This window comes from Hemitrygon akajei, chromosome 20, assembly GCF_048418815.1.
Source record: "Hemitrygon akajei chromosome 20, sHemAka1.3, whole genome shotgun sequence".
Taxonomy (NCBI): domain Eukaryota; kingdom Metazoa; phylum Chordata; class Chondrichthyes; order Myliobatiformes; family Dasyatidae; genus Hemitrygon; species Hemitrygon akajei.
The window spans coordinates 70979721-70992138 of NC_133143.1; the positions used below are offsets into that span (position 1 = coordinate 70979721).

Consider the following 12418-nt stretch of genomic DNA (forward strand, 5'->3'; position numbering starts at 1 on the left):
TTGGATAGTGGACTACTTGACAGAGAGACCTCAGTATGTGCGGTTGGGAGACTGTAGGTCTGACACGGTGGTCAGCAGCACAGGAGCGCCGCAGGGGACCGTGCTCTCTCCGGTCCTGTTCACCCTGTACACATCAGACTTCCAATATAACTCGGAGTCCTGCCATGTGCAGAAGTTCGCTGATGACACGGCCATAGTGGGGTGTGTCAGGAATGGACAGGAGGAAGAGTATAGGAAACTGATACAGGACTTTGTGATATGGTGCAACTCAAACTACCTGCGTCTCAATATCACCAAGACCAAGGAGATGGTGGTGGACTTTAGGAGATCTAGGCCTCATATGGAGCCAGTGATCATTAATGGAGAATGTGTGGAGCAGGTTAAGACCTACAAGTATCTGGGAGTACAGTTAGACGAGAAGCTAGACTGGACTGCCAACACAGATGCCTTGTGCAGGAAGGCACAGAGTCGACTGTACTTCCTTAGAAGGTTGGCGTCATTCAATGTTTGTAGTGAGATGCTGAAGATGTTCTATAGGTCAGTTGTGGAGAGCGCCCTCTTCTTTGTGGTGGCGTGTTGGGGAGGCAGCATTAAGAAGAGGGACGCCTCACGTCTTAATAAGCTGGTAAGGAAGGCGGGCTCTGTCGTGGGCAAAGTACTGGAGAGTATAACATCGGTAGCAGAGCGAAGGGTGCTGAGTAGGCTACGGTCAATTATGGAAAACCCTGAACATCCTCTACATAGCACCATCCAGAGACAGAGAAGCAGTTTCAGCGACAGGTTGCTATCGATGCAATGCTCCTCAGACAGGATGAAGAGATCAATACTCCCCAATGCCATTCGGCTTTACAATTCAACCGCCAGGAGTAAGATATGTTAAAGTGCTGGGGTTAGGACTCAATGTATTTAAGTAAACTGCTTAAGAACTTTTTAAAAGCTATTATTAATGCTTTTTGAGAGGGTGATTTTAGATGCATATCATATTTTTACTGAGTTAAGTATTGTATGTAATTAGTTTTGCTACAATAAGTGTATGGGACATTGGAAAAAATGTTGAATTTCCCCATGGGGATGAATAAAGTATCTATCTATCTATCTATCTACCTAATTGAACTCTGGAACGTCCTGAGCTGTAATAGAGCTGTGTGAACCATTACGCTATCAGGCCATCCAAATATTTAGTTTAAATAATTTAATTTTAAAACTGGAATTAAACCTATGTGAACTTTTTAAAATGCCTTTGAATACTAGTCACATTTAAGAATACTTCAAAGTACATTGACAAAAGAGAGCTGTAGAAAAGCTATTGCGGTTGTCTCAGGCAAAGCTGAGAGGATTAGTTACTGTTGGAGGCCTGCCCTGCTATGTGGGAGAAATGCCCAGGGTGGAGATCAGCTCATGTATTTGGCTGAATAAGTGCAGTGGTATCGATGTGGTAGTCAGCAACCCTGGGCAGTGGACCAGATCCAGCACTGTCTAGTCTGCTGTTTATGATGTTCTGCTAAGGTTTGGCACCTGGAATTAAGATAATAACTTGTTTTATAAATACTATAAAACATGAACTATTCTGGTATTTAGTGCCTTGGGTTCCTTTTTTAATAATGAAGTACATGTTGTCTCTAATAGTGAGAATGTATGGAAACTATAGAATGGGTTTTATATCTGCATTGGTAAGTTTTACAACTTAAGGAAGGTTAACTTTATTTTTCACACACACATTGAAACATGCAGTGAAATGTGTATGTCTCAATGACCAACACATTTCAAGGAAATGTTGGGGGCAGCTCGCAAGTATTACAATCGCATGCCCACAACTCACCAACCCTAATCTGTACATCTTTGGAATGTGGGAGGAAACAGGAAGACCCCATACAAATCTTACATGGTCACGGGGAGGGGAGAACGTACAAACTCCGTACAGACTGCAGTAGGAATTGAACCACAATCACTGGTGCTGTAAAGTGTTGCTCTAACCACTACATTCACCATGCTGCCCTACTAAAGATGAAAGAGAATTCAAAGCATGTGCTTTCCATCCTTTATAAGTTGCTGAAAACCAGTTTATTTTCTGCACTGGGGGTGCTGGGAAATACAACAATTAGCCCCAAGTTAGCAAAGATGCATACGTTAGGATGCTCTTTTATCAATTACAGCTCAACATTTAATACCATCATCCCCTCAAAATTAATCAGTAAACTCCCAAGACCTGGGTCTCAATACCTGCTTGTGCATTTGGATCCTGGATTTTCTCACTTGTAGAGCCCAGTCAGTTTGGAATGGCAAAAACATTTCCTCCACAGTCTCCATAAGCGCAGCGATGTGTACTTAGGCCCCTGCTCTACTTGCTTTGCACCTCAGACTGTGTAACAAGTACAGCTTCAACACCATTTACAAGTTTGCTGACGATACTACTGTTGTGGGCTGTATCAAAGGTGGTGATGAATCAGCATACAGGAGGGAGACTGAAAATTTGAGTGGTAATAACAACAACCTCTCACCAATGTCAATAAGACCTAGGAACTGATTGTGGACTTCGGGAGAGGGAAATTAGAGGTCCATGAGCCAGTAATCGTTGGAGGATCAGAGGTGGAGAGGGCCAGCAACTTTAAATTCCTGGGTGTCACTATCTCAGAGGACCTGTCCTGGACCCATCATATAAATATAATTGCAAAGAAATCATGACAACACCTCTATTTCTGGAGTCTACGTAGATTCGGCATGTCATCAAAAACCTTGACAAATTTCTGTAGATATGTGGTGGAAAGTGTGCTGACTGGCTGCATTACGGCCAATGCCTTTGAGTGAAAGATCCTACAAAATCTAGTGGATTTGGCCCAGTACATCACGAGTAAGAACCCTCCCAACCATTGAGCACATCTATATGAAATGTTGTTGCAGAAAAGCAGCATCCAGCATCAAAAATCCTCACCACCCAGGCCAAGTTGTTTTCTTGCTGTTGCCATCAGGTAGAAAGTACAAGTGCCGTAGGACTCACACCACCAGGGTCAAGAAGTTAACTACCACACAACTGTCAGGCTCTTGAACCAAAGATAGCTACACTAATTTTACTTCTGGTGTTCCTACAGCTGACAATCTCACTTTAAGACCTCTTTATCTTGTTATTTCATGCTCGTTATTTATTGCTATTTGTTTATATTTGCATTTGAATAGTTTGTTGGCCATTGATCCTGTTTAGTTACTATTCTATAGATTTGCTAAGTATGCCCACAGAAAAAGAATCTCAGGTTGTATGTGGTGATATGTATGTACTCTGATAATAAATTTTACTTTGAACAAGTAATGAAATTAAATTCCCTGGCCAGGAAAAGTTACAGGCTGATACTGTACACGGGAACTGTGATGTAAAGTAGTTCTCTGGTAGCTTGTAAACTGTCCCTGAAGTTGTTTGGAGGGAAATGGAAGGCAGAATTTAAATATTGTTGGTTTCTCTTTTTTGGTACTGGTATGTGGTTGTTCAAATTTTAAAAAAATGAAAATTTGTGCCTTGGAATAAGTAATTTTATGAAAAATACTCTCAGTTCATGTAATAAATGAAGATTAAAATTATAAATTGAAGATGTACACAACCAATGGATGTTTTTTTTTATTTCTAGGATCAGCGGGTAGAGATTTTGACCTCTGTCATTCAAAATAAAACCGTTATTTCACTGAAGACTTTAGATAGCACCGACTTTCAAAAGCTGGCTAAAGCTACAGAAGGCTTCGTAGCAAGAGATTTTGTCATGCTGATGGAGCGGGCCGTGCATTCGCATTTGTTATCTAACAAAAACAAGGAACGAGGTAAGGCTGTAAACTTGGACTAAAATAACAGCAGAGATACAAAGGAGTACAGATGCTGTAACTAACAGCCAGGTCAAGCAGCGTCTGTGGCAGGAGGAATGGTTAACCTGCCTTGGGAATAATCAGAATCAGGTTTATTACACTGGCATGTAGTGCCTATAAAAAGTACTCACCCCACCCCCCCCAGAAATTTTCGTGTTGTATTGTTTTACAACATTGAGTCACAGTGGATTTAATTTGGCATTTTTGACACTGATCAACAGAAAAAGAATCTTTTGTGTCAAAGTGAAAACAGGTCTCTACAAAGTGATCTAAATGATTTAGAAGTATAAAACATAGAGGCTAAGTACAAAAAGGGCCAGAGTTGTCTCTACTTTCTGAGGAGACTGAGGTCCTTTGGAGTGTGCAGGCCTCTCCTTCACATGTTCTACTGGTCTGTTGTCACCAGTACAATCTCAATGTGGTGGTGTGCTGGGGCAGTGGCACCAACACGGGTGATGCCAACAGGCTCAATAAACTGATTAGAAAGTCTGGCTCTGTTATAGGAGTCCAACTGGACACTGGAGGCTGTTGTAGAGCAAAGGACCCTATAGAAAATCCTCGCAATTCTGGACAATGTTTCTTGCTCTGCGTGCCACCTTGGTTGAACAGAGGAGCACTTTTACTACAATCAATTGAAATACCTCGACTGTACACAGATCTCCAAAAACATATCTGGCTTTGATTGCAAGAGCCATGAGGTAATGTTAAAGCTATATGAGATCTTAGTTAGATAGATAGATAGATAGATAGATACTTTATTCATCCCCATGGGGAAATTCAACTTTTTTTTCCAATGTCCCATACACTTGTTGTAGCAAAACTAATTACATACAATACTTAACTCAGTAAAAAATATGATATGCATCTAAATCACTATCTCAAAAAGCATTAATAATAGCTTTTAAAAAGTTCTTAAGTCCTGGCGGTTGAATTGTAAAGCCTAATGGCATTGGGGAGTATTGACCTCTTCATCCTGTCTGAGGAGCATTGCATCGATAGTAACCTGTCGCTGAAACTGCTTCTCTGTCTCTGGATGGTGCTATGTAGAGGATGTTCAGAGTTTTCCATAATTGACCGTAGCCTACTCAGCGCCCTTCGCTCAGCTACCGATGTTAAACTCTCCAGTACTTTGCCCACGACAGAGCCCGCCTTCCTTACCAGCTTATTAAGACGTGAGGCGTCCCTCTTCTTAATGCTTCCTCCCCAACACGCCACCACAAAGAAGAGGGCGCTCTCCACAACTGACCTATAGAACATCTTCAGCATCTCACTACAGACATTGAATGACGCCAACCTTCTAAGGAAGTACAGTCGACTCTGTGCCTTCCTGCACAAGGCATCTGTATTGGCAGTCCAGTTAGACCCCACTTAGGGTACTGTGTTCAGTTCTGGTCGCCTCACTACAGGAAGGATGTGGAAAACATAGAAAGGGTGCAGAGGAGATTTACAAGGATGTTGCCTGGATTGGGGAGCATGCCTTATGAGAATGGGCTGAGTGATCTTGGCCTTTTCTCCTTGGAGCGACGGAGAATGAGAGATGACCTGATAGAGGTGTATAAGATGATGAGAGACATTGATTGTGTGGATAGTCAGAGGCTTTTTCCCAGGGCTGAAATGGCTAACATGAGGGGACATAGTTTCAATGTGCTTGGAAGTAGGTACGGGGGGGGGGGGGGTGGGAGATGTCAGAGGTAAGCTTTTTACAGAGTGGTGGGTATGTGGAATGCATTGCCAGTGACAGTGGTGGAGGCGGATACAATAGCGTCTTTTAAGAGACTCTTAGATAGGTGCATGGAGCTTAGAAAAAAAGGTGTAACCCCTGGGTCGCCTCAGGCATCGCTCAAACTCGTTCTAGTCTAGGGGGAGCAGCCTTCGGCCCCGCCAAACTGGGTAATCAGCTGGTGTGGATGCTGTGTGATGTCCCCGCCTCGCCCAAAAAACAGACAGTACCCCTTATGCGATTAAATGAGTACAATTTATAAAGATTACTATAACTAAGCGATTACTAACGATACAGTATATATGAATAAGAGAAAAAAAAGAAAAGGCGCCAAACTTATCAAAGTCCAAACCACTTCGTGCACAATCATTGGAGCTCAATTACTGAAGTATTTTGGCATTCGATCCCCTCGACTCCTCGACCCGCCTCCTGGGACCCCCACGGTGGTCGACCAGACGCTCCACACTCCTCTGTCTCCGTCTCCTCTCATCACCGAACACCTTGGGCCGGGGACCCCCGCTCCCGCTCGGGGTCCGTTCTGTCGCCCAGCTTCCAGCATCCCGTCCTCTCTCTCTCACTCCATCGCACCGACTCCCCAAAATCCCCGCCAACAATCAGTTTACAGTCCCAAACAAGCTTCCAGCACTTATAACAAAGACGCTAGCATTCCTACTATTAACACAGGCGCCAGCATTCCTACTTTTAACAAAACAAAGATGCCATTTTGATTACATACACAGTAACAAAGAAAAAGAAGAAACCCCCTTTACACTCTCCCCCCACCAAATAAAAGTCATGTCCTCATGACTATTAGATAACTCGTCACCTTTCCTGCCAACACACCGTAACCTAAGCACAAGCAGTGACATCTCCTCCCCACACAGTAAACCTCACGCCCTGTTCCTTTGGCGCTATATAGGCCAACTATCTGGGCGTTCCCTAACCCTTCTGAGACCTCCGTACCCCCCTCACCTAAACCCTTAGGCTAGGACACAGCTGAGGATACCTTGGGTCCACTACCAACTCCTCTTTCAACCTCTCACTCATGCCCCACACTGCACACAGCTAACCCTCCCCACTACACCTGACTCAGTGGAAGAAGGGCCAAAGGTCTCTTCCTCAATCGAGGGAAAGTCAGCAAAAGGCAGCATGTACCACAGATCCAGCACATCAGCTTTTGAATCCGTATTCTTCCTCATTTCTTTGATCGGTAGCTGCTGTTTGATCTTCTCCAAACGGAAACACGTGACCTGCACTGCTCCTGCAGTCTCTTCAGCCTCCTGCAATTGAGATTATCATCTTCTCTGGCCCCTGGCTCAGCAGTTTTGACTCCTGCATCCCGGCCATCTCAATCTGGAATGCAGTTACTCCAACAGCTTCTTCCACCCCGACCTGAAAAGCAGCAATTAAAGATTGGTCACCCTCCAGTTCAGTATTCACTGCACTTCTCTCCAGCTTTTTTTCTCCTCATGACTTCTTCCAGATCAACCTTCAGGTTTTGCACTTCATTTGAACTGTCGATGGTCATCTTCAGGTTCCCTTCAAGCTACCGCTTCCCCCTTCCAAGATTTGTCCGCAATTTCTTCACCTCCGCAAGCTCCCTTCTCCAGGTTCTCAGTTAGCTGTGGCCCTCAATCAAACAACTTTCTTCGTTCTCTCCAACTTGTACGTCTTTCAAATGGTTCCAGATCACTCTCTCCGGTCTCTCAAGTCTTCATTTCAAACTTGATTCCGTAGAGACAGACACTCACGAGCTGCGACCTTCGCCAGCCCTGGCACGTGTCCAGAAAACACTTTAACTCTGTAGTTCTCAGCCGCTCCTGCAACGACCTCACTTCATATTCTCCTGAGGCAAATCCAAATACCAGGAGATCATCCACATACGTCAAAATTCCAAACGCCTCCACACCCCCATGATCTTCCACATACCCTGCAGGAAGTTTGCAAGGGCTCCGGAGATACCCTGTGGTATCTTTTCGGACCGGAAGACTCCTAGGGAACTTATAACCGCCGTCTTCTCCTTGTCGGCCTCACTCATCGGGATCTGGCAACATCCACTCCTCAGATCCAGCACCTTAAACCTCTTCGCACCACTCAGATAGGCCATCGCCTCTACGGCCCAATATAATCCACACACATGCTGCCTACGTCTGCCACGCTGTAGGGGCCAGTCGCCGCAACCTCTGCCTCACCAAGGTGTCTTCAGCAGTCAACTCCCCTCCCTGGTGGTATTTCGCAGCGTCCACTAAGAGGGTCTCACCCTCAGATACTCCTCCAGGCCATACCACCACCGGCTCTTGTTTGAATTCGGTATCGGCCCAATGCTGCTACACACATCCGCACAAGCAGCTGGAAACTCTGGGTGCATCGATAATGCCTCCAAACAGCTCTCACCCGCCTCCTCCGGGCAGGCCCCCAAGCGCACCAACAGGATATTGGTTCTCTCCATAACCGAAACGCTGCCCGTCTCAACAGTGTCCGGACACATCAGCATTAACGATTCACGAACCTCAGTCACCTCCACATTTGCCTCTAAGAACTCCATTTTCACTGACCAACCACCGTCGTCTTTATAATCACCAGCACCGGTACCCCAAATCTCCAGTGCCGTCAATGTCATCAAGGGTAAAGGCTTCCAAAAACGGTTATAAAACAAACTGTACAGCAACTTAACCGGTGCCCCGGTGCCGAGGATGGCTTTAACTTGACCTCTATCCATCCGTAACAACACCTGAGTGCGTGGTCCCTCTAAGCCTTCAGGAATAGGGTCTGTTCCTTGCGGGAGTTCCTTGGTACATTGCTGGGAACGTGCTCCCCCAGAGACCCCAAGCCGTTCCCCCACTGGGCCTCCTCTAAGTTTCCCGACATCTCTTGGATCAACGGAACAACTGATCCCCTTGACAAATCCCCCTGTCTTCGCAAGCAATTTATCTGCCCTCCTAACCAAAAGGGATACCCTAAAAACTTCCCACCAATCTCCTGCCACGGATATGATAAGCCCCCCAGCTGCGGCATTTGACTTCCAGTCGAACCACACGCATTTTCCCACACTTTTCCAGAACTGGCAGCTGTCACTTCGAGGTAATTGCGCCCGACAGTTCTAACAACGCTACCAGCCCGCCTACTCAAACTTTCAACCAATCCCTGTCGCTTTCCCTCAGCCAAGCACTGCCACTCACACAACAACTGAGAGGTCTGCTCCACCCACGTCTCCGCCCCTTTAGGGCTGGACAACCGGGCGGAGCCCACCATAGCTGAAACATCCCAACCTGTCACTCTCCAAACAGTACGGACAACCCATGGTACCACCACCATTTCGTCAGCGCTAGTCGGAACTCGAACAACGACCTCCGGGCTACCAACAGCAGCCACCCCACCCAACACACATGCTGAGATAACCGGCAATCGCACACCCACAAAGGCACACCAGCTCTTCGCCGCAGACATAATTTAAAGAGGGCGATCACACAGCTTCCACAGAAATCAATCCCGGATGAGCCCCCACAATGTAACCCTTGGGTCGCCTCAGGCATCGCTCAAACTCGTTCTAGTCTAGGGGGAGCAGCCTTTGGCCCCGCCAAACTGGGTAATCAGCTGGTGTGGATGCTGTGTGATGTCCCCGCCTCGCCCAAAAAACAGACAGTACCCCTTATGCGATTCGATTAAATGAGTACAATTTATAAAGATTACTATAACTAAGCGATTACTAACGATACAGTATATATGAATAAGAGAAAAAAAAGAAAAGGCGCCAAACTTATCAAAGTCCAAACCACTTTGTGCACAATCGTTGGAGCTCAATTACTGAAGTATTTTGGCATTCGATCCCCTCGACCCGCCTCCTGGGACCCCCACGGTGGTCGACCAGACGCTCCACACTCCTCTGTCTCCGTCTCCTCTCATCACCAAACACCTTGGGCCGGGGACCCCCGCTCCCGCTCGGGGTCCGTTCTGTCGCCCAGCTTCCAGCATCCCGTCCTCTCTCTCTCTCTCACTCCATCGCGCCGACTTCCCAAAATCCCCGCCAACAATCAGTTTACAGTCCCAAACAAGCTTCCAGCACTTATCATAACAAAGACGCTAGCATTCCTACTATTAACACAGGCGCCAGCATTCCTACTTTTAACAAAACAAAGACGCCATTTTGATTACATACACAGTAACAAAGAAAAAGAAGAAACCCCCTTTACACAGGGCTATACGGTAGGGAAATTCTAGGCAGCTTCTAGACTAGGTCACATGGTTGCACAACATTGTGGGCTGAAGGGCCTGTAATGTGCTGTAGATTTCTATGTTTTAGTAATAGACTAAGACAACTACGCTATTCTAAAGAGTGCTAAGTGCTATATGGGGTCATTTTTACCCTCGAGACATTAGGCTCTATCATGAGTTGACCTATATTCGGGGAAGTGATGACCCCCTCCTGTTAGACTGTTTGAGGTAATTTTTTAAAATTCTTTCTTATTTCTTTTCTAATATTTGTATATTTGTGTATCTGTGCACATGTAATGCTACTGTGACACTGTAATATGAATAAAGTATCTATCTAAAATAAAGTAATTGATTGCATAAGGATTCATTTCCCCCCCTTTAATATGACACACCAGATGATCACTGGTTTAGCCAATGGGTTTTAGAGGTCACATAATTAGTTAAATGGTGATTGCCTGTGTGCATTCAGGGTGTTTCAGTTGATTGTAGTAAAAACACACTTCTATCTGGAAGGTCCAACTGCCGGTGAGTCAGTTTCCTGGCAAAAACAACACCATGAAGACAAAAGAACACTCCAAGCAACTCCGCAAAAAAGTTTTTGAAAAGCAGAAGTCAGGAGATGGATACAAGAAAATTTCCAAGTCACTGAGTATCCCTTGGATTACAGTTCAGCCAATCATCAAGAAATTGAAAGAATATGGCACAGCTGTAAATCTGCCTAGAGGAGGCTGTCCTCAAAAACTGAGTGACCGTGCAAGAAGAGGAATAGTGAGGGAAATCACCAAGAGACTTATGACAACTCTGGAGGAATTACAAGCTTCAGTGGCTGAGATGGGAGAGACTATGCATACATCTATTGCCCAGGTGCTTCACCAGTCACTGCTTTATGGGAGAGTGGCAGAGAAAAGACACTAGGGGGAGGAAACATCTACATGAAATCTTGGCTAGAGCAGGTGGGAGACTCTGAAATCAGTTGGAAGAAGGTTCTATAGTCTGATGAAATCAACATTGAGCTTTTCGGCCATCAGACTAAATGCTATGTTTGGTGTAAGCAAACCCCTGCACATCATTAAAAACACGTCATCCATACCGTGAAGCATAGTGGTGGCTGTAATATGCTGTGGGGATGCTCTACAGCAGCAGGCCCTGAAAGGTTTGTGAAGGTGGAGGGTAAAATGAATGCAGCAAAATACAGGGAAAGCTGGAGGAAAATCTGATTCAGTCTGCAAGGGAACTGTGGCTTGAGAAAAGATTTGTTTTCTAGCAAGACAGTGACCCCAAGCATAGAGCCAAAGCTACACAGGAAAGGCTTAAAAAATGACAAAAGTTTATGTCCTAGAGTGGCCAAGTCTGAGTCCAGACTTCAATCTAAAGAGAAATTGTGGTTGGACTTGAAAAGAGCTGTTCACTCAGGATCTCAATGCAGTCTGACAGAGCTTGAGCAGTTTTGTAAAGAAAAATGGGGAAAAATTGAAGTATCTTGATGTTCAAAGCTGATAGGGACCTATCCATACAGACTCAAGGCTGTAACTGTTGCCAAAGGTGCATCTACTAAATACTGACTTGAAGGGATGAATACTTATGCGATCAATTATTTTGTGTTTTATATTTGAAATTAATTTAGATTACTTTGTAAAGATCTGTTTTTACTTTAACAAGAAAGAGTCTTTTTCTGTTGATTAGTGTCAAAAAAAGCCAAATTAAATCCACTGTGATTCAATGTTGCAAAACAAGAAATCATGAAAACTTCCAAGGGTGGTGAATACTTTTTAATGGCACTCTACATTGTGAAATTTGTTGTTATATGGCAGCAGTACAATGCTATATATAAAATATATTATAAATTGCAATAGGAAATGTATAAACTCAGTGACCACTTTATTAGGTTCAGACGTGGAGCCAGGTGTGGGCTTCTGCTGCTGTAGTCCATCGTTCGATGTATTGAGTGTTCAGTGATGCTATTCTGCAACCACTGTTTATTTGATTGTGATTTGATTTGTCATGTGATTATTTGAGTTACTGTTGCCTTCCTGTCAGCTTGAATTAGTCTGGGGATTTTCCTCTGACCTCTCTCATTAGCCAGGTATTTTTGCCCACAGAACTGCCACTCACTGGATATATTTTTTATTTTTCACACCATTCTCTGTAATTGCTTAAGAATATTGTGCAGGAAAATCCCAGGAGATAAGCATTTTCTGAGATACTCAAAACATTCATTCTAGCACCAACAATCAATGCTTTGCCAAAGTTATTTAGATCAGGTTTCTTCCCCATTCTGATGTTTGGTCTGAACAATAAGCTGGATTGTGTTTGTCTGTGTCACGGGATGAGTTGCTCCAGGACAACATACCATTAACCATCAATCTACATTCAGGAACTTGGACTGTATAAGTTCTTTGAGTATCTGTTTTTCTGCTGTCATAACTATATGTACTTTGATGATGCTGGGTTTTGCACCTTGGCCCTGGAGGAACACTCTTTCATGGGCATTGTTGAATGAGAATTAAATTTGAATTTGAATTGAACCTCTTGACTATGTCTACATACTTTTATGCATTGAGTTGCTACCAAATGATTGCCTGATTAGATTTGCATTAATGAGCAGGTGTACCTAATAAAGTGGCCACTGAGTGTGTATACATA

General features: G+C 44.5%; 1 protein-coding gene across 2 annotated transcripts in view; it reads left to right on the forward strand.

Annotated features, from left to right (window-relative positions):
* The window catches only part of pex1 (peroxisomal biogenesis factor 1), a 104499-nt gene that overhangs the window by 52960 nt on the left and 39121 nt on the right, over positions 1-12418 (forward strand). For both annotated transcript variants that reach the window (XM_073024584.1, XM_073024583.1), the window contains exon 14: positions 3615-3801. In XM_073024584.1, coding sequence (XP_072880685.1) covers positions 3615-3801 — 187 coding nt within the window. The remainder of the gene's footprint in view (positions 1-3614; positions 3802-12418) is intronic.